The 22984-nt window shown below is 38.9% G+C and overlaps 1 protein-coding gene across 3 annotated transcripts in view; it reads right to left on the bottom strand.

Annotated features, from left to right (window-relative positions):
* Positions 1-22907, bottom strand: part of LOC133561221 (dynamin-1-like protein) — a 51734-nt gene extending 28827 nt beyond the window's left edge. For 2 of the 3 annotated variants that reach the window (XM_061914549.1, XM_061914548.1), the window contains exons 1-15: positions 22696-22907; positions 15388-15529; positions 15024-15070; positions 14874-14945; positions 14664-14750; positions 12347-12509; positions 12158-12278; positions 11864-11995; positions 9506-9712; positions 9270-9390; positions 9040-9195; positions 8877-8966; positions 4048-4140; positions 3858-3911; positions 1920-1982 (exon numbers count right to left, since the gene is read on the bottom strand). In XM_061914549.1, coding sequence (XP_061770533.1) covers positions 1920-1982; positions 3858-3911; positions 4048-4140; positions 8877-8966; positions 9040-9195; positions 9270-9390; positions 9506-9712; positions 11864-11995; positions 12158-12278; positions 12347-12509; positions 14664-14750; positions 14874-14945; positions 15024-15070; positions 15388-15529; positions 22696-22797 — 1650 coding nt within the window. In that variant the 5' untranslated portion in view covers positions 22798-22907. The remainder of the gene's footprint in view (positions 1-1919; positions 1983-3857; positions 3912-4047; positions 4141-8876; positions 8967-9039; positions 9196-9269; positions 9391-9505; positions 9713-11863; positions 11996-12157; positions 12279-12346; positions 12510-14663; positions 14751-14873; positions 14946-15023; positions 15071-15387; positions 15530-22695) is intronic. The other variant, XM_061914550.1, reaches the window with a different exon arrangement.
* Between the last annotated feature and the right edge of the window lie 77 nt (positions 22908-22984).

Here is a 22984-nt window from a genome sequence, read left to right as displayed (position 1 = left end):
CTCCCGAAGATCTCTGCAAGCGAAGACACAACAAACTCCCTTTTTTGTCTCTCATGGACACACACCTGTTGTTGTGAACTTTGGACTAGCGACGGCAAATACATCAAGGCCGCGGAACAGAGACACACACACACATCCACAAAAAAAATATACGCCACACATACACCCCCCTGCCCCCCAATCCAACGCCCTTGACGCAAATCCCGTAGGGGTGATGAATGGATGGTCCGCGCCTGAGAGCTGCGACCTACCACCATGACCTTGAACTACCTTCCCTCTGTTGCTAGATATCTCGAGATGTATGTTGTAATATGTATATGTGCTTTGCTATGGAGGTTTTTTCTCTCTCCGTACTGGGCCCCCTTAGGAGCCCAGTCTGGATTGTATTTTCTTACTCATCCTTCCCCAGCGTTTACCTTTTTCCCATCTTTTATGGGCGCCTTATGGCGACCCATCAGCGTTCTTGTTCTGTAACCCTGTACACTGTTTGTTTGTCTAATCTTGAACAGGTTTGTGCTGAAAACAGTTTCGTTGTACTTGTGCAATGACAATAAAGACCTACCTACATAAATGTTTTTAAATTTGTTTTCATTATTAATTAATTGCTGATCTCCCAAAGCTATCACAACCTCAAAATTCTAAAATAAATCACAAAATAAGTGTTAAAATATATATATGTAGGTGTGGGAAAAATCACAAGACTACTTCATCTCTACAGATCTGTTTCATGAGGGGTTCCCTCAATCATCAGGAGATTTTAATGGAAGCATTCACATACAATGGTTTATATAGGGCACAGAGTGGGTGGGTACAGGCAGGTGTAGGGGCGTGGTGATTGGCTCATGTGTTACCTAGGAGGTGTTTCCGTCTATGGCGGCATGTTGAAATGATCTCACTGCGCTTGTTGAGGGATGATAGATCTGGATGATATATAATAAACAGTTTCTCTTTTAAGCATAGGTTGCATCTTTTATTACCACTGTTGTAAGGTGTGCTGGATGCAAGAATTTGCCATGTTATTGAATATTCAACATTATTGTCTTTGAGGTTCCAAATGTGCTTGCTGAGTTCTGTAGAATTCCGCAAAGTCTGGTTTCTAAAGGAGGCGTTGTGATTATTCCATCTTGTTTTGAACGCTCCTTCGGTTAATCCTACGTACGTGTCGGATGTGTTAATGTCCTTGCGTGTTACCTTTGCTTGGTAAACGACTGATGTCTGTAAGCACCCTCCGTTGAGAGGGCAATCAGGTTTCTTGCGACAGTTACATTCCTTATTGGTTTCAGAGTCGTTTAGTCTGGGGGTAGGCAGTCCTTTTGCAATTGCTTTGTTGTGGTTTGAAATGATTTGTTGTATGTTATTCATACAGCTGTAGCTCAATTTAATGTTGTTCTTGTTGAATATTTTTTTTAGGGTGTTGCCTTTGGGGAAGTGTTTGTCGATCAGAGTGAGGAACTTGCGGCCGATGTTGGTTGAGACGTTTTTACTGAATGGCGGATTGTACCAGATGATGTTGTTTCGTATATGTATATATATATATATATATATATATATATATATATATATATATATATATATATATATATATACACACACACATATATATTTCTTTTTAAATTATTATATATATATATTTTTTAATTTTATTGAATAATTGCCATAAAATGCTAGAATCTTGACAAATAAAATGGAAGTAATCCACAGGGAGATCTTTTGGAATGAGGGGGAAAAGGAAGCAAGACAAACAAGGATGAAGAGGATCGAAAAAAGGGCAGGAAGGTGAAACTGGAGGAAACAACATTGGTAGTGCGGGTCCACATAGGACAGCTTAGCTTGTTTTAGTTTATTTTAGCTTAGCATGGCATAGCATAGCACAGCACAGCGTAGCATAGCCAGGCACAGCAGCAGCAAACTGTGCCCACCTTGGCACCGTCCATGTCTGCTCCAGACGCAGAAGGCTCGCCAGCCAGGCCCTTGCAAAGAGGCTATGAGAGTAAAAATAATGGATGGAAAAGAAAGAAAAAGCGCAGTTTGTTTCTTTAGAGCAGGGGTGTTAAAGTTAAAGTACCAATAATTGTCTCACACACACTTGGTGTGGCGAAATTATTCTCTGCATTTGACCCATCACCCTTGATCACCCCCTGGGAGGTGAGGGGAGCAGTGAGCAGCAGCGGTGGCCACGCCCAGGAATCATTTTTGTTGATTTAACCCCCAATTCCAAGCCTTGATGCTGAGAGCCAAGCAGGGAGGTAATGGCTCCCATTTCTATAGTCTTTGGCATGACTCACAAGCTACCGCTCTCAGGGCGGAAACTCTAACCCAGGGGTCACCAACCTTTTTGAAACCAAGAGCTATTCTTGGGTATTGATTAATGCGAAGGGCGACCAGTTTGATACACACTTAAATAAATTGTATTTTACATTTTTTTCCTGTTACGGAAGTTTTTTTGTAGAGAATAAATGATGAAAAAAAAACAATTGAACGGTTTAAAAGAGGAGAAAATGGGAAAAAATGAACATTTAATTTTGAAACAAGCTAATTCGAATCTTTTTGAAAAAATTAAAAAAATAATTTTTGGAACATCATTTTCCTTTTACATAAGGTTTTTTGTAGAGAATAAATGATGAAAAAAACACTTAATTGAACGGTTTAAAAGAGGAGAAAACAGGAAAAAAATGACAATTAAATTTTGAAACAGTTTATCTTCAATTTCGACTCTTTAAAATTCAAAATTCAACTGAAAAAAAAAAGAGAAAAACTAGCTAATTCGAATTTTTTTGAAAAAATTTAAAAAAGAATTTATGGAACATCATTAGTGATTTTTCCTGATTAAGATTAATTTTAGAAATTTGATGGCATGTTTTAAATAGGTTAAACTCCAATCTGCACTTTGTTAGAATATATAACAAATTGGACTAAGCAATATTTATAACAAAGACAAATCATTATTTCTTCTAGATTTTCCAGGACAAAAATTTTAAAAGAAATTCAAAAGACTTTGAAATAAGATTTAAATTTGATTCCACAGATTTTCTACATTTGCCAGAATATTTTTTGAATTTTAATCATAATAAGTTTGAAGAAATATTTCACAAATATTCTTCGTCGAAAAAAACAGAAGCCAAAATGAAGAATTAAATGTAAAAAAATGTATTATTCTTTACAATAAAAAAAATAAATTTACTTCAACATTGATTTAAATTGTCAGGAAAGAAGAGGAATGCATTTAAAAGGTAAAAAGGTATATGTGTTTAAAAATCCTAAAATCATTTTTAAAGTTGTATTTTTATCTAAAATTGTCTTTCTGAAAGTTATAAGAAGCAAAGTAAAAAAATAAATGAATTTATTTAAACAAGTGAAGACCAAGTCTTTAAATTATTTTCTTGGATTTTCAAATTCTATTTGAGTTTTGTCTCTCTTAGAATTAAAAATGTTGAGCAAAGCGAGACCAGCTTGCTAGTAAATAAATAAAATTTAAAAAATAGAGGCAGCTCACTGGTAAGTGCTGCTGTTTGAGCTACTTTTAGAACAGGCCAGCGGGCGACTGGTGACCCCTGCTCTAACCACAAGGTACAAACCTTTCCACTGATAAGAATGACAAAATCTCAGAATTTGGTGAGGGCCTATATAAAAAAAAAAAGAAAATGACAGGAAAATGGCCACCGGGCACCTTGTTGGACACCTTGTTGGACACCCCAGCTTTGGAGAAAAGCCAGAGCATCATTTTGCTTTAGGACACTCCCATAGATTTAGGACTTGTTCTCGCCCTTAGGTTTTAGGTACTAATCTATCCGCCCTACTTTGGGCACCAAATGTCAAGCTTGTTTTATCGATAAACGATCCGCAGCAATTAAAAATACCTTATCTCTCGGCACAGAAGAGGGAAGCTCTCTCATCCGGTTTCTTCTTTGCTCCTACAAACACATTGCAGGTTATCTTTCTCCCATAATACACTGAACATGCAGATGCAATTCTTTATAATGAACACATATCTTTGCTGGTGTCCATTTGTACTAGAAGAGTGTAATAAAAATGTAATGAAACGCACACCTCGATGTTGTTGTTCATGACCCCGCAGGCGTCTGCGAAGTCTGGGTGCTTTGTGTTGATGTAGGCCAGCTCTATGGCAACCAGGTTGTGGACCTAATGGAGGGGGAAAGTCTTTGTTTGACAGGGCATCCAGAAAGTATACACAGCGCTTCACTTTTTCCACATTTTGTTATGTTACAGCGTTGTTCCTAAATGCAATGAATTAATTTCTGTCCTCACAATTCCACAGACAATACCTCATAATAACAATGTCAATAGAATAGAATAGAAAGTACTTTATTGATCCCTGGGGGAAATTCATCAAGGTTGTTTGCCTAAGAAAATTGCAAAATGTATAAAACTAAAAAAAACAGCCTATGCTCCATACTTTGCTGATGCACCTTTGGCAGCAATTACAGCCTCGAGTCTTTTTTGAGTACAATGCTACAAGCTTGGCACACCTGTCTTTGGGCAGCGTCGCCCATTTCTCTTTACAGCACCTACAAAGCTCCGTCAGGTTGGATTTGAAGTATTGGTTTTCATCCGGGATGTCTCTGTACTTTGCTGAATTCATCTTTCCCTCTATCCTGACTGGTCTCCCAGTTCCTACCGCTGAAAAACATCCCCACAGCATGATGCTGCCACCACCATGCTTCACTGTAGGAATGGTTATTGACCTGGTGCCTAGTTTCCTCCAAACATCTACTGCTTATCCCTTCAGGGGTCGCGGGGGGTGCTGTAGCCTATCTCAGCTGCATTGGGGCGGAAGGCGGCGTACACCCTGGACAAGTCGCCACCTCATCACAGGGCCAACACAGTTTTACAACATTCATGCCAAATACTTCAATATTTGTCTCATCAGACCAGAGAATTTTGTTTCTCATGGTCTGAGTCTTTCGGGTGCATTTTGGCAAACTTTTTACTCCTGTCTGACCACTCTACTGTACAGGCCTGATTGATGGATTGATGCAGAGATGGTTGTCCTTCTGGAAGGTTCTCCTCTCTCCACAAAGGAATGTTGTAGCTCTGACAGAGTGACCATTGGGTTCTTGGTCACCTCCCTGACTAGACTAAGATGAATGCAGAAATGTACAGAGACATCCTGGATGAAAACCAACCCCTTTCCCATCCCACCTGATGTAGCTGGAGAGGTGCTGCAAAGAGGAATGGTCCAAAACTGCCCAAAGATAGGTGTGCTAAGCATGTGGCATCCTATTCCAAAATACTTGAGACTGTAGTTGCGGCTAAAAGTTGCATCAACAAAGTATTAAGCAAAGGCTATAAATACTTGCGTACATTTAATTTTTTTCCGTTGTCATTATAGAGTATTGTGTGTAGAATTTTGAGGAAAAAATGTAGGCACTAACATCAATAGTTTATTGTGAGCGAACTGTGGTGCTGAATTTCCCCCAGGGATCAATAAACTACTTTCTATTCTATTCTATCTATTCTATAACAAAATATGGAAAAAGGGACGCACTGTGACTACTTTCCGGTTGCATTGTATATTGCCCTTAAGGACCAGATGAGTCGCCCGCTGGCCTGTTCTACAAATAGCTCAAATAGCAGCAATTACCAGTGAGCTGCCTCTATTTTTTAAATTGTATTTATTTACTAGCAAGCTGGTCTCGCTTTGCTCGACATTTTTAATTCTGAGAGAGACAAAACTCAAAATAGAATTTTGAAAATCCAAGAAAATATTTTTTTACGTTGCTTCTTATAACTTTCAGAAAGACAATTTTAGAGAAAAAATATAACCTTAAAAATGATTTTAAAACACATATACCTTTTTACCTTTTAAATTCCTTCCTCTTCTTTCCTGACAATTTAAATCAATGTTCAAGTATTTTTTTATTTTAATTTTAAAGAATAATAAATAAATTTTTATTTAATTTTTCATTTTAGCTTGTAGCTGAGATAGGCGCCAGCGCCCCCCGCGACCCCGAAAGGGAATAAGCGGTAGAAAATGGATGGATGGATTTTAGCTTGTGTTTTTTCGACGAAGTATATTTGTAAAATATTTCTTCAAATTTATGATTAAAATAAAAAAAGAAAATTCTGGCAAATCTAGAAAATCTGTAGACTCGAATTTAAATCTTATTTCAAAGTCTTTTGAATTTCTTTTAACATTTTTGTTCTGGAAAATCTAGAAGAAATAATGATTTGTCTTTGTTAGAAATACAGCTTGGTCCAATTTGTTATATATTCTAACAAAGTGCAGATTGGATTTTAACCTATTTTAAAAATGGCATCAAAATTCTAAAATTAATCTTAAGCAGGAAAAATTACTAATGATGTTCCATAAATTCTTTTTTTTATTTTTTCAAAAAGATTCGAATTAGCTAGTTTTTCTCTTCGTTTTTTCCGGTTGAAATTTGAATTTTAAAGAGTCGAAATTGAAGATAAACTATGTTTCAAAATTTTATTTTATTTTTTTTGGTTGTTTTCTCCTATTTTAAACCGTTCAAATAAGTGTTTTTTTATCTTTTAGTCTCTACAAAAAAAACTTCCGTAAAAGGAAAAAAAATGTACGACGGAATGACGGACAGAAATACACATTTTTTTAATGTATATATATTTATTTATTAAAGGTAAATTGAGCAAATTGGCTATTTCTGGCAATTTATTTAAGTGTGTATCAAACTGGTGGCCCTTTGCATTAATCAATACCCATGAAGTAGCTCTTGGTTTCAAAAAGGTTGGTGACCCCTGGTATATACTATGTATTTATATTGTATGTATAATTTATTCCATCAGCTTGGCTGAGTCAGTCCAGCAGTTTACAAATACAAAGTGTCTTGAATTCACAAACTTAGCATTAGGAGGGACTAACTCAAATGATTGCAATTCAAAATTAAAGGAGAGAAGATGGCCACTGTAATTTATTTGGGACAGCACAACAATGTTATTTGCGCCTTAACCCTAATATGCCAAATGTACAACAAGGTGACACATAGGTATAATTCAATTATTTTCAAAAAGCCTGATGTATCAGATCAGAAGCAGGCAATAAATGAAAAATCCACAAGAGGGCAGTAATTGACTTATTACGGGGCTGTCCAGTGATCCTGCAAGATTGTCACAAAAGAAACGAGACACCGGATTTTTTAAAATAAACTAACACATTTGAAAGGTAAGAAAACCTTAATTGTTTTGACTGACATCAGTCTGAACAGTTAATCTGTTGACGCAATTTGTCGTCCCAAAAGTAAGGACTGAACTGGGCAAGAAAGCATTTAGGTTTTCAGCGCCGAAGATCTTCAATTTCAAACCCTTGTTACATTAAATGAGTCGAAAGCTTCAGTGAAAGGATTGCAGTCTACTTTGTCTGTATGCACATGTGTTAAGTGAGCAAGTTTTAATGTTGTAAATTTGATGTTTTATGTGTTGTTTACTGTTTTTAATGTAACTTTGCTGCTGCCCTCTTGGTCAGGTCTCCTTTGGAAAAGAGATCTTTGATCTCAATGGGATTGTACCTGGTTAAATAAAGGCTAAAACAAAAAAATACAAAAATGCAGTGTGAAATTACTTAAATATTTCATTAAATATTTATACTAAAACTGTGTTGAAAATGTGTGTATCAAATTTGAAACAGCGGTTATATAGGTAATGTAACACTAGATTAGTCAACACAGTCTTTAGATCTTTCAAATAAACAAATATGTTTACATTACACAATATGGTATATTTAGAGGTAAAATATACATATCCAGTTTGCTTTATATTTTTTGTGGCTATTGGTGTGTGTGTGTGGCGATAATAAATTATAGATTTATGATTTATGACAAAAAAATACACACTAATGTTGACTTTTGATGATAAATAAATGGTAAATGGGTTGTACTTGTATAGCGCTTTTCTACCTTTAAGGCACTCAAAGCGCTTTGACACTACTTCCACATTCACACACTGATGGCGGGAGCTGCCATGCAAGGCGCTAACCAGCACCCATCAGGAGCAAGGGTGAAGTGTCTTGCCCAAGGACACAACGGACGTGACTAGGATGGTAGGAGGTGGGGATTGAACTAGTAACCCTCAGATTACTGGCACAGCCACTCTACTAACTTTGCCACGCCGTAAGTAAGCAGATATTAACAGTAAATGAATAAGTAAATTAATAAATGTGCAATAAGAAATGTGTTTAATGTACAGTAAGATTTTTTGTTAAATAGTTACAACATTGAAAATGCTTTAAAAATGATAAATAAAGAATGAATTAGAGTGATTTGAAGCAGCTGGGGAAAGATGACAAATATGTTTGGAACTACCAGGATATATATTTCTGTGTATTGCAATATGATTTGGTGTATTATAAAAAATAACATGCAAATAATATTTTGTGACAAGCTGTGTCCAATATTTTACAAAATGAAAATTGATTAAAAAAATAAATAAATAAATAAAAGATTTGTTGAGAAGGACCAATAAATACTCCAGTTTCAAATTACTGGAATTTTCTATTCTTTAATGCATGGGTCCCCAATCTTTTTCCCATCAGGGACCAGTTCAATTTATGCATTATTGTCACACACCGGCAGATAAAAAGAGCACAAAAAAAGGACTAAAAATGAACCTTTGGCTACCATCTGACACATTAACATTGTATATGTCCATTAATGTTCATTGTGCCATGTACTATAACAAAGGAGTTGTAAAATACATCTATTAATAAGCTTGTGTGTGTTTAGTGGGACGAGCGAAAGTTAAGTCAGAGAAAAATGCGGAAGTTTATTAATGAATTCTTGTTTGCGCTGCCCGGTAGCAAATGCGCCACGGACCAGTGGTTGGGAACCACTGCTTTAAAGGGTTAAGTATGCATTAAAGTACCACTGTGTATTGCGTAAAAGTACCATCTCATTGGTGATGGGCAGTCTCTTCCTCAGGAGGGATGTGACCACTTCTACGATGGCCTCGTGGAGTTTGGGGAATCTCTGCAGCTCCTGCAGAAATGACTCTGTGTCAGCAGGAGCATCGGAATAGGAGCAGGGAGATGCAGACTGAAAGACGGACGACCTGCGTGCTGTAGTTGCTGCAGTGCTGGATGATCCTCTGCATTTCCTCGTGGACCAGCTCCACGCAGCGCAGACTGGGCTCCTCCAGCCGTTTCACCTGCTTCTTCACGAGGAGCTCGAAGGAGATCTCGGGCACAAACAGAGACGGGCGAGGACCCTGACGCGGCACGGCGAGTGGAGAGAGATTAGCCGTTCGCAAGAGAGGTGAATGTCTGAAAATCCGGCACTCACGGTTGCGTTTCTTATGGCTGTTAGGATATCGATGGTACTGAGGCCTCCTAGGGGGTCCACACACTCCAAAGTTCGACCAAAAGTCTCATGGAATATGTAACATATTCGGGCTCCTCCGCACCTGACATGCAGCAGTGAGGGGATATTAGCTGACTCAGGAGTTTGCTTCACTCCCCAGCTGCAGCACATTATTCAATTATAAAATCCCTCAGCAGCACCACTGTGTGGACACTTACAGCTCTGCAGTCTCGATGTATTTGGCCGTGCCCTCGATGGTGTTGCAGTACTCCGTGGCAAACTTGGTGATGAGCTGGAGCAAGGTGGCGCTTTGATCCTCCACGGGTTCGCCGTAGCTGCTGAGCAGGGACTGGTACTGAGCGGCCAGGACGTTGATCCGTGTCTTGAGCTCCGGCAGACAGTCGCGGATGTGATGCATCAGTAGTCTGACATTAGGAGAAGAGAAAAGGGCTCACGCTTCTGTTATGATGCAGTTATACTGAACCATTTTCAGAGAAGAGTCAAGCTTCATTGTGTGCTTTATCTGTGACAAACACTTCTTTTTGGAAATGTGGCGCTTCATTTGCTCTTAGGTCCTTGCAAAAAATCTTGGAAAAACACATTCAAATGTTTGAAATAGGTTACAGAACATGAAATTATTTACAGCCATTTTCAAAATTGAAAAACATATACAATTAAAATGTATTCAAATAAAATATCTACAAAAAAACAATAGAGATAAAATATGTATGTATTATCATTCCAAAATATACATGTATTTAAATAATCTAATAAATTAGATAAATCCAAAGACATGCACCTGGGGATAGGTTGATTGGCAACACTAAATGGGCCCTAGTGTGTGAATGTGAGTGTGAATGTTGTCTGTCTATCTGTGTTGGCCCTGCGATGAGGTGGCGAGTTGTCCAGGGTGTACCCCGCCTTCCGCCCGATTGTAGCTGAGATAGGCGCCAGCGCCCCCCGTGACCCCGAAAGGGAATAAGCGGTAGAAAATGGATGGATGGATTCAAATACTATTGAGTAGTATGTTTTATTTTAATGTATTGTAATGTACTTTTATATGTGTTTACGTTACACATTAAACATGAAATATTTGATTTTATGTATTTACTAGTGTAACTTCTTGCTGTTACATCTATTTATTATATTATACAGTACTAACTAATCACATATTTTGATACATTCCATCACAGGTGTCATAATGAAGGCCCGGGGGCCAAATCTGGCCCGCCACAACATTTCACGTGGCCGCAGAAATAATGTGTGTCAATTAAGTACTTCATCTTTCTTCCTAAATGTATTCCTTCATTCCATTTTGATAGAAAATATGTCGGTACTGCATGGAATTTCATAACATTTAAACTTTATTACCTGGTCATGACAACAAATATAATATACTGCATTATATTTTGTTGCAATAATACAAATAATTACCTAAATATCTGTTTGTCACATTGACTTATGATTTTAAAGCAAGTTATCCAACAATTTGTATGGAAAAAATATCCAATAATCAAATACACTGGGAATTGTAAGGTGATTATACATTTTATATATCTATATATAGATCTCTCTCTATATATATGAATAGATATATATGTATGTGTGGGGGAAAAAAAATCACAAGATTACTTCATCGCTACAGAACTGCTTCACCTAGGAGGTGTCTCCGTCTGTGACGGCATGCTGATACAATTTCACTGCGCTTGTTGAGGGATGACAGGTCTGGGTGGTATATAATAAACAGTTTCTCTTTTAAGCATATGTTGCATCTTTTATTACCACTGTTGTAAGGTGTGCTGGATGCGAGAATTTGCAATGTTTTGAATATTCAACATTACCACCCAGACCTGTCATCCCTCAACAAGCGCAGTGAAACTGTATCAGCACACAGTCACAGACGGAGACACCTCCTAGGTGGCACATGAGCCAATCACCACGCCCCTATGCCTGCCTGTACCTACCCATTCTGTGCCCTATATAAACCATGGTATGTGAATGCTTCCATTAAAATCTCCTGATGATTGAGGGAACCCCTCATGAAACAGTTCTATAGAGATGAAGTAGACTTGTGATTTTTTCCCCACACATATATATATTGCGCTCTAACACGGCATCGAGCACTATTTTCTGGATAATCTAATTAAGACACATACACATATATATATATATATATATATATACAGTATATATATATATATATATATATATAACCGTACATTATATTCACTTTTACAAACTCCTCACTGAAGGCAGCCATACTACAGTGTGGCTTTCAAAGAAAAAAGTTTTTGAAAGCCCTGCAACATTATTCCTTTATCATTTTCTATCTTATATATCTATATGTTTTTAGATTTAAGAAGGTAACCGTTTATGACCAGATTTATGTGCATGGTTTTTGTATAATTTATTTATCCAAACAAACATTTTCCAATTAAAAAAAAATTTAAGAATGTAAGAGCTTATTGATACACTTTGTGCATTATAGCGTGCGCACACACACAAGCACACATACTTAGTGTTGGTCATTTTAGGCACCCTGAGTTTGAGGACATTATTAATTATCATTGTGTTACCTGTTGAGGGTCCTGGCCAGGTATTTGGTCCCGTTCCTGTTAGCCAAGGACGGATATTTCTTCTGCAGGAAAGCGTGTTCATCACGGATTGCATCAGCGACCGACTTCTTATTATTGATGTCCAACTGGCTCCTACAAACACGTGCCAGACAGGGTTGCATTTTCCATATACAGTACACCCATTAATATTTAATGCTGAATGAATGATTGAGCCATACTTTGATTACAATCGAGACCCATGAATGAACAATACCTATTGATGCATGCATCTAGAGTCCAATGGATGTTACTAACCTGTTGACCACGCCGATAAGTCCCAGTTTGACAGGAATGACTCGGCCCATCAACACATCCATCGCATCAGTACCGGCGTCCATCAGGTCGAGTTTGGTCACTACGGCCAGGGTCCTTCTGCCTGCAGGGACGTGAACGTCTAAGCACTTGCACGTACTTTCTCAGGAGAAGTGCACTGTGGGACTTTACCATCGGGGTCCACTTCCCGCGCCACCTTCAGGGCCTCAGACGTGGCCATGTCGGTGTTGGCGGCGGTGACGGCCAGAATGATGCAGTTGGGGTTGGAGATGTGCTTCAGGATGAGATCTCTGATCTGGATCTCGATGTCTACAGGCTGATCGCCCACAGGCACCTGGGACATCATTTACACAATATTTACAAGTTGTAATGTTAGGAATGACAAAGTGGACATGTTGATTGATTTGATATCAGCATGCATCACACAAACTTCTATCATTTTGTAGTGTGGAAAGTTACAGGTTTGATCAAGTGGAATTATTTAAACAGAACTATGTTACGTATGAAAAACACTAACCTATTTATTATTGACTATCTAGAAAAGACATACATCCATTTTCTACCCCTTGTCCCAACACAGATAGACAGACAACATTCACACTCACATTCATTCACGAGGGCCAATTTAGTGTTGCCAATCAACCTATCCCCAGGTACATGTCTTTGTTCGTCTTTAATTTGAGGTGGCCTGGCAGTTTTTTTTGTTTGTTTTTTGTGACATTTAGTGGCCGAAGTAATTCATTACATTCAGCTCATGATGCAGTAACTTTGTGTATACGTTTGTAACTGGATACTTTCTAATACACCTTGGGGATGTTGGATCTGTAAATAATATGCTTCTTCCTATTTCCATCCATCCATTTTCTACCGCTTATTCCCTTTTGGGGTCGCGGGGGGCGCTGGCGCCTATCTCAGCTACAATCGGGCGGAAGGCGGGGTACACCCTGGACAAGTCGCCTTCTTCCTATTTCTTCCTGTACATGTTAGAATGTGAAACTTATGTAAACATTGTAACCGTATGCAAGTCTATACACCGTATTTCCTTGAATTGCCGCCGGGGCGCTAATTATTTTAAAACCTCTTCTCACTCCGGCGCTTACCAAAGGCATGCGGTAAATTTAGGCCTGCGCTTAAAAATTTGAGTATGATGTAAAGATACCATCATGAAAACCACATTTAATAAACAAACTTTATTATGGTCTTAACTTTACTTATAAATGAAGTCCATGCGCAGCTCCTTCTGATCAAAAGCATCGATAACTTGTTTATAGAAGTCTTCCTTATCTTTCTTCACTTTTAAAAGTCTCTGTCTCGATGGAGATTTTCCTTTATTACCTCCTGCTTCGATTGAAAGTCCAGTTTAGAAAACTGTTTGATTTTAGATATGTAATCCTCCATGTTAAAAGTGCAAGCGAGAGGACAAAATAAACACACGCTGCTCACTCTTGCTGCTTGTTGTCACTTCTTCTGCAGCCCAGTAGTCGCAAGAAGGATCACTAGCGCCCTCTACCACCAGGAGGCAGAAGTCATTTAATCACTCATATTTGACACACGCAGCTACGGTATATTAATAAAACATAACTGCTTACTATTCTTTTTAGCATATTCAATAGTTTGGACCTTAAATCCTACTGAATAGCTCTTAATCTTTTTCCCTTTATGCGATTTCAAATGATTAAAATCAGCCTCCTCCGTTTTGAAAATGATGACAGGTGAAGTGTCACTCGTGACGTGACGAGTTTGACCCGGTGGAAATTCTAGGCATATGCTAATTATGTGGCGAAACGAGTTTGACCTGGCGGAAATTCTAGGCATATGCTAATTATTTGGCGAAACGAGTTTGACCCGGCGGAAATTCTAGACATCCATCCATCCATCCATTTTCTACCGCTTATTCCCTTTTGGGGTTGCGGGGGGCGCTGGCGCCTATCTCAGCTACAATCGGGCGGAAGGCAGGGTACACCCTGGACAAGTCGCCACCTCATCGCAGGGCCAACACAGATAGACAGACAACATTCACACTCACATTCACACACTAGGGCCAATTTAGTGTTGCCAATCAACCTATCCCCAGGTGCATGTTTTTGGAAGTGGGAGGAAGCCGGAGTACCCGGAGGGAACCCACGCATTCACGGGGAGAACATGCAAACTCCACACAGAAAGATCCCGAGCCTGGATTTGAACCCAGGACTGCAGGAACTTCGTATTGTGAGGCAGACACGCTAACCCCTCTGCCACCGACATGTGCTAATAAAAATAATATTTTGCGAAACGAGTTTGACCTGGCGTTAATGCGCTAATTATTTTGCGAAACGAGTTTGACCCGGCAGTAATTCCAGGCAGGTGCATACTATATACCCGGCGGCAATTCAAGGAAATACGGTAATCCGATTTTTTCGGGCCGATATCTGATCAAGACTACCTCCCCCTCCCCCAAACACTGTCATTCATAAAAAAAAAAAAACACTAAGGGGATTTAACACGCTACCTTGGTGATACCAGGCAAGTCCACTAGGGTGAGGTTGACAACGTGAGGAGAAAATATCTTCAGATGAATGGGTTCATCACTGATGCCCTGCACAAAACAATTTAAAAACCAGGTGACATAAAAACCTACTTGAAGGGTTTGGAAAATACCAACAAATTTGACAAAAAACACAAAATGACCATTTAAAATGTAAGTAGTAAATAGTCCTACCTTATTATTCCCTGACACTCGCTGTGTTTCTGTTTCAATTTCTTGCCTAATTTCATCAAAATCAGTGTAAATCTGCAACCAAAGAAAAAAAACACCAAAATCATTAGTTGTTAGCATGCATGTAATATTTTGTTTTTAATCACTCGTTACCATAGCTTTGGTGTGTAGAAACTTCCCCCACTCTTCACCTTCTCTGCCTGCATGACACAACAAAGCATTTTAGGACAAAAACACCCGACTTAATAATAAAACAAGAGTGTGCAGGATGCAGGGCTACAACACGGAGGGGTTCCACTAAAGACAGCAGCGAGACTGACTGAAGGAGGAGCTGCGCTACAAAGCTAATCCTGGCTCATTTACAGTAGTAAAATGCACCTTTATGGAGCGTTTGCACACTCTGCCATCTGCAAAGTGATTAGACAGCAACAGAAAGAGAAAAGCGCGTGACATGTTCTGCATGTACATCTGGTGGTGGCAAAGCATGCATAGAAGGGTCGGCAATTCCGGTGCCTACCGCAGTCTTCATTTTTACGGGCATCTCCAGGATCGACGTGAACCAGCTGGAGGATGAGAGGACGCCTGGTGACGATGCCAGTGCCACGGGGGAGCAGGTCTCTGCCCACCAGGCTCTCCAGGACAGAACTCTTTCCACTGCTCTGGAGGCACAAAAACAGCGATTACTGTTATTTTCTTTTCAGGATCAAGAAAACAGACTAAGACTAAGTTAATGCTGTTTGGAAAGAGGACACGTGAAACAAGGGTACAGATACAAATAGATGGGGTGGATATTGAAAGGGTTTTTGAAATAAAATTCCTTGGAGTTACAATTGACTATCAAATTAACTGGAAATCACATATAAAACATGTACAGTCCAAGCCAGGGGTCGGGAACCTTTTTGGCTGAGAGAGCCAAAAAGCCAAATGTTTAAAAATATATTTCCGTAAGAGCCATATAATATTTTTTTTAAACACTGAACACAACTAAACACGTGCATTTTTAAGTAAGACCAACATTTCTAGAGTATAATAGGTCTCTTATTCTTTGTAATAACATTGTTTTTCTGAAGCTAACTGTGGAGGGGGCGTGGCCTGTGGGCCTGCAGCGACAGGTGCGTAGATGGCCCACCTGGGCCTTGTTATCTAATCACCTGTCGCTCTGTTATAAGAAGCAGCCAGGAGGAGAGACTGGGTTGGGGCTGGAAAAACTATTGCTGGAAAGCAACTGAGAGACTTATTGAAAAATAAAACAATATTGTAACCCTGAAACAGGCTCTCATGTCGGTGCTTGGGGGTCTGAAGAACCCCCAGGAGGGCAAGCCCCACACTAACCAATAATAAATAAATAACTTCTTACCATTAACGCAACTTCTTGGACAGGCGCGGTAGAAAACAGATGGATGGATTAAAAGTGCATGAGAATGTTTTATATTTTGAACATTATTTTTAACACCGCTTGGGATGTTTTCCTGCTGGCTCCGCTGTGAACGGGACTCTCGCTGCGGTTTTGGATCCGCTTTGGACTGGACTCTTACGACTGTGTTGGATCCATTGTGGATTGAACTTTCACAGTATCATGTTAGACCCGCTCGACATCCATTGCTTTCCTCCTCTCCAAGGTTCTCATAGTCATCATTGTCACCGACGTCCCACTGGGTGTGAGTTTTCCTTGCCCTTATGTGGGCCTACCGAGGATGTCGTAGTGGTTTGTGCAGCCCTTTGAGACACTAGTGATTTAGGGCTATATAAGTAAACATTGATTGATTGATTAAAAGTGGACTTATTCATTACTTATCGTGTTAAGCAAAGTCAGCTCAGATTTATCAGAGAGCCAGATGCAGTCATCAAAAGAGCCACATCTGGCTCTAGAGCCATAGGTTCCCTACCCCTGGTCTAAGCTGTCAAGAAGCATCTCAGTAATAAATAAAGCAAAGCAGGTTCTGGATCACAAATCACTCCACATTCTCTACTGTTCATTAGCCTAACCATACTTAACCTACTGTGTGAAATTCTGGGGGAATAATTATAAAAGCTCATTAAACTCAATAAGTATACTTCAGAAAAGAGCTGTACGCATCATCAACAAGGATATCTGGATCATACTCATTCACTATTCTTACAATCAAGAATGTTGAAATTTAATGATATTATTTTGTATCAAACTGCACACAAAATGTGTAAAGCCAAAATAAATAAACTCCCAGGAAGCATTCAAAAATTGTTCAGCACACAAGAGGGGGATTATAATTTAAGGGGGAATTTTAATTTCAAAATGCTTAGTTGTAGAACGACCATCGAAACTATGGAATGGTTTGAATGTGGAGTTAAAGCGATGTCCAAACATAAACCAGTTTAAAAAGAAGTATAGGTACATGGTATTCAGAGATGAAGAAGGGCTTTGATATTGGGTTTCTTGCGTTAGAAAAGAGTTTGGGGCTGCCCATTGAGGCACTGGTACTGCAGTTTTGGCATGATACCATTTCCATGAGCACTTGTGGTAACGGTGTGGCTATGTATGTGTATAGTGTGCATATGTATGTATATATTTATCATTGATGTATATACAAGTTCATTAAGTTTGTACATAGAGTGAACAGGTAGTTCTAGCTCAGAGTAATTTATGATTTAAAGTAAAGGGGTGGGATTAAATAAGTGTATACTTCTCACTCCTTTTCAAATATGTAAGAAAAGAAAAAAAAATCCAATGCTCATTTGTTTTTGTTTTTTTTTTACCCTCCATTGTTTTCATTTTGTTATAATGGCTGTTAAGCACTGTATTGGATCATGCTTGCTCTTGTTTTGTTTTTTGGCATATTTGAAATAAAATATATCAATCAATCAATCAATCAATCAAAACAGTGTCACCTCCAAAGAAAACATTAAACTATGTGAAATAATAATACATGCACAAAGGATAAATCATATGAGACACTTTATCCGTTCTATAATTTTGAGCTAAATACAGAGTTAAATCATTCTTGTGGCGTACCCCGGCGATCAATACCGGGACCAAAATTCTTCAATCTCTAGATCAGTGTTTTTCAACCACTGTGCGATCTGGTGTGTCGTGGGAGATGATCTAATTTTACCTATTTGGGGTAAAAAATGTTTTTTGCAAATCAGTAATTAAAGTCTGCTAATGATGTGTTGTTGAGTATTGGTGTTGTCTAGAATAACCGTGTAATACTCTTCCATATCAGTAGGTGGCAACTGGTAGAAAATTGCTTTGTAGATGTTGGAAACAGCGGGAGGCAGTGTGAAGGTAAAAAAGGTATTTAATGCTTAAACAAGAAAATAAACAAAACGTGAGTGCCACTAAGAAAAGGCATTGAAGCTTAGGGAAGGCTATGCGGAACAAAACTAAAACTGAACTACAAACTAAACAAAACCAGAATGCTGGACGACAGCAAAGACTTACTGCGGAGCAAAGACGGCGTCCACAAAGTACATCCGTACATGACAATCAACAATGTCCCCACAAAGAAGGATAATCCATCCATTTTCTAGCGGTTATTCCCTTCAGGGTCACGGGGGGCGCTGGAGCCTATCTCGGCTACAATCGAGTGGGTGGAAGGCGCTGTACACCCTGGACAAGTCGCCACCTCATCACAGGGTAAAAACAACTGAAATATTCTTGATTGCTAAAACAAAGTAGACGCGGGAAATATCGCTCAAAGGAAGACATGAAACTGCTACAGGAAAATGCAAAAAAAAAATAGGAGCACAAGACAAGAACAAACACTACACACAGGAAAACAGAAAAAAAGTCCAAATAAGTCAGGGTGTGATGTGACAGGTGGTGACAGTACATCTACTTTGAGACAAGAGCTATAGTGATGCATGCTTGCTGATGCTTTAAAGCCATATGTTTAAAGTCATATCCAACAATGCGACGACGACTTTTTACCGTCAACTGAGTTTCGTTTTTTAGTGATTTCTGCTGGTGGTGTGCCTCCGCATTTTTCCAATGCAAAAAATGTGCCTTGGCTCAAAAAAGGTTGAAAACCAATGCTCTAGATCAGGGGTGCCCACACTATTTCTGCAGGCGAGCTACTTTTCAATTGACCAACTCGAGGGGATCTACCTCATTTATATATATCATTTATATTTATTTATTTATGAAAGAGACATGTTTGTAAACAAGTTAAATGTGTTTAATGATAATAAAAGCATGTGTAACACATATAGATGTCTTTCTTTCACAAAGACAAGAATATAAGTTGGTGTATTACCTGATTCTGATGACTTGCATTGATTGGAATCAGACAGTAATGATGATAACGCCCACATTTTCAAATGGAGGAGAAAAAAAGTTGTCCTTTCTGTACAATACCACATGAAAGTGGTTGGTTTTTGGCATCTAATTCATCCAGCTTCCATACACTTTACAAGAAAAACATTGGCGGCAAATTCCGTAGCTTGCTTGATTGACATTCACGGCACCCGAGGGTCTTGTGAGATGACGCTGGCTGCTGCCAGTTCATTATTATGAAAAAATGACAGAGAGGAAGGCGAGAAACACTTTTTATTTCAACAGACTTTTGCGCCGTCCCTTCCGTCAAAACTCTAAAGGCCGACTGCACATTTCCTATCTTCACAATAAAAGCCCTGCTTTATGCTGCCTGCGCTAACAAAATAAGAGTCTCGGAAAGCTGGCGTGCACATCACTTGTGCACGCCAGCTTTCTGAGGGATCGCTTGTGCACGCCAGTTTTCCGAGACTCTGTATTTAGTTAGCGCAGGCAGCATGAAGCAGGGCTTTTATTGTGAAGATAGGAAATGTGCAGTCGGCCTTTAGAGTTTTGACGGAAGGTACGGCGCGAGAGTCTGTTGAAATAAAAAGTGTTTCTCGCCTTCCTCTCGGTCATATTTTCATAATAATGATCTTGCAGCAGCCAGCGTCATCTCACAAGACCCTCCGGTACTGTGAATGTCATTTAAGTGACGTCTTGGTGAAGATTGATGATCACTAATTTTTAGGTCTATTTTTTTTAAAAGCCTGGCTGGAGATCGACTGACACACCCCCCGCGGTCGACTGGTAGCTCGCGATCGACGTAATGGGCACCCCTGCTCTAGATGAACGACATTGGTAAAGTTACAAAGGACTTAAAGTTAGTGCTATTTGCAGACGACAACAGGGTTTTGTTCAGGAGAGAACACACAGAAGCTAATGCAAATAACAGAATAAATTTACAAATTAAAGAGAGAGGTTTGCCAAAACCATATTGGAATCCAAGCACAACTAAATTAATGCTATTTGGCAACAGTAGAAGAGGAATTAAACCACAAATACAAATAGACACAGTAGACATTTAAAGAGTAAATCAATCTAATTTGTAGGTGTAATAATAGACAATAAAATGAACTGGAAATCTCATGTAAAAAATTATAAAACATAACGTGGCACAAAAATATATCAATCAGAAATAAAGTTGACTCTGTTCTTGACCAAAAGTCACTCCATATTCTCTACTGCTTGCTAGTGTTACCATATATGAGTTATTTGTGCAGAAATATGGGGAAATACTTACAAAAGTGTACTTCATTTACTAACAGTGTTACAAAACACGTCAATCAGAATAATACATAATGTTGGTTATAGAGAACACACAAGCAAACCAAAAATACTGAAAATCAATGACTTGGTGCATTTGCAAACAGAACAAAGTATGTACAAAGTAAACTATACCCTTCTACCCAATAATGTACAAGAATTCTACTCAACAAAATAGAAGAAATGTAACCTTAGGGGGAAAATACAACTTAAACATTTGTCTGCACGTACAACACTTAAAACATTCAGCATATCAGTCTGTTGAATTGCATTATGCAATGGAATAATCAAAGAAGTTAAGCAATGTACGAGTATGATTCAGTTTAAGAAACTGTTTAAATAAATTGTTCAAGGGAGAAGAATGCTGATTTAAATGTTGAACCCTATTGAAACTAACACAATCCCAGTCATCTTATTATGTGAACCATAAATTACTGAAGTATTTGTTAATGAGAACTGTTGTATTTATTATCCATCGATTGAAATTGTGTCACAAAGTGAGAACAGTCGGGAAGTGAACACACGTTAGTAATTACAAACCCCGTTTCCATATGAGTTGGGAAATTGTGTTAGATGTAAATATAAACAGAATACAATGATTTGCAAATCCTTTTCAACCCATATTCAGTTGAATATGCTACAAAGACAACATATTTGATGTTCAAACTCATAAACATTTATTTTTTTTTGCAAATTATTAACTTTAGAATTTGATGCCCGCAACACGTGACAAAGAAGTTGGGAAAGGTGGCAATAAATACTGATAAAGTTGAGGAATGCTCATCAAACACTTATTTGGAACATCCCACAGGTGTGCAGGCTAATTGGGAACAGGTGGGTGCCATGATTGGGTGTAAAAGCAGCTTCCATGAAATGCTAAGTAATTCACAAACAAGGATGGGGTGAGGGTCACCACTTTGTAAGCAAATTGTCGAACAGTTTTAGAACAACATTTCTCAACGAGCTATTGCAAGGAATTTAAGGGATTTTACCATCTACGGTCCGTAAAATTATCAAAAAATTCAGAGAATCTGGAGAAATCACTGCACGTAAGCGATATTACAGACCTTTCATCCCTCAGGCCGTACTGCATCAAAAACCGACATCAGAGTGTAAACAATATCACCACATGGGCTCAGGAACACTTCATAAAACCACTGTCAGTAACTACAGTGGGTTGCTACATCTGTAAATGCAAGTTAAAACTCTGCTATGCAAAGCAAAACCCATTTATCAACAACACCAAGGAACGTCGCTGGCTTTGCTGGGCCCGAGCTCATCTAAGAAGGACTGATGCAAAGTGGACAAGTGTTCTGTGGTCTAACGAGTCCACATTTCCAATTATATTTGGAAACTGTGGACGTGGTGTCCTCCGGAACAAAGAGGAGAATAACCATCCGGATTGTTATAGGCGCAAAGTTGAAAAGCCAGCATCTGTGATGGTATGGGGGTGTATTAGTGCCCAAGGCATGGGTAACTTACACATCTGTGAAGGCACCATTAATGCTGAATGGTCCATACAGGTTTTGGAGCAACATATGTTGTCATCCAAGCAACGTTATCATGGACGCCTCTGCTTATTTCAGCAAGACAATGCCAAGCCACGTGTTACAACAGTGTGGTTTCGTAGTAAAAGAGTGCGGGTACTTTCCTGGCCCGCCTGCAGTCCAGACCTGTCTCCCATCGAAAATGTGCGGCACATTATGACGCGTAAAATACGACAGCGGAGACCCCGGACTGTTGAACGACTAAAGCTCTACATAAAACAAGAATGGGAAAGAATTCCACTTTCAAAGCTTTAACAATTAGTTTCCTCAGTTCCCAAACGTTTATTGAGTGTTGTTCAAAGAAAAGGTGATGTAACACAGTGGTGAACATGCCCTTTCCCAACTACTTTTGCCCGTGTTGCACCCATGAAATTATAAGTTAATTATTATTTCACAAAAAAATAAATAAAGTTTATGAGTTTGAACATCAACTATATTGTGTTTGTAGTGCATTCAATTGAATATGGGTTGAAAAGGATTTGCAAATCATTGTATTCTGTTTATATTTACATCTAACACAATTTACCAAATCATATGAAAACGGGGTTTGTAAAAGCGTGATAATAGCATCCCTAAAATAGCACTGTTTGAAGGTTAATGACAGTTATGTGCGTAGGTTGTAATAAAAAGGTACATTTTGTTTGGACTGAATCATTACTGGTGAGGTTCACTGACAAGCTACATTATAAACATGATCGATGGTTAGCACGACAGTTTACTCTACCTGCGTCCCCACCACGGCTATCTGCGGCAGCTGGATAATATCCGACCCCACTGTGTTGAACACATCCTGGAGCTTGTTTATCACAGGAATAAGCGCCTCCATGCCGTCAGTATTATCAGCAACAAGGCCGGCTATTTTCGGGATTGAGCCAAAGTCATTCAATGTCTCTCCGTCGCCACCATTGCGACAACAGCAGCCACTATGACAAGCGTTTTGGCATTTTGGGACTTGTAGTTTACAACAACACTCGCTTTGAGGCCAACACGGAGACAAGGACTACAAAGCGTCT

This window comes from Nerophis ophidion, linkage group LG10 (assembly GCF_033978795.1).
Source record: "Nerophis ophidion isolate RoL-2023_Sa linkage group LG10, RoL_Noph_v1.0, whole genome shotgun sequence".
Lineage (NCBI taxonomy): Eukaryota > Metazoa > Chordata > Actinopteri > Syngnathiformes > Syngnathidae > Nerophis > Nerophis ophidion.
Note: the sequence above shows the minus strand (reverse complement) of the source record. Positions and strands in the feature narration are given on the sequence as shown.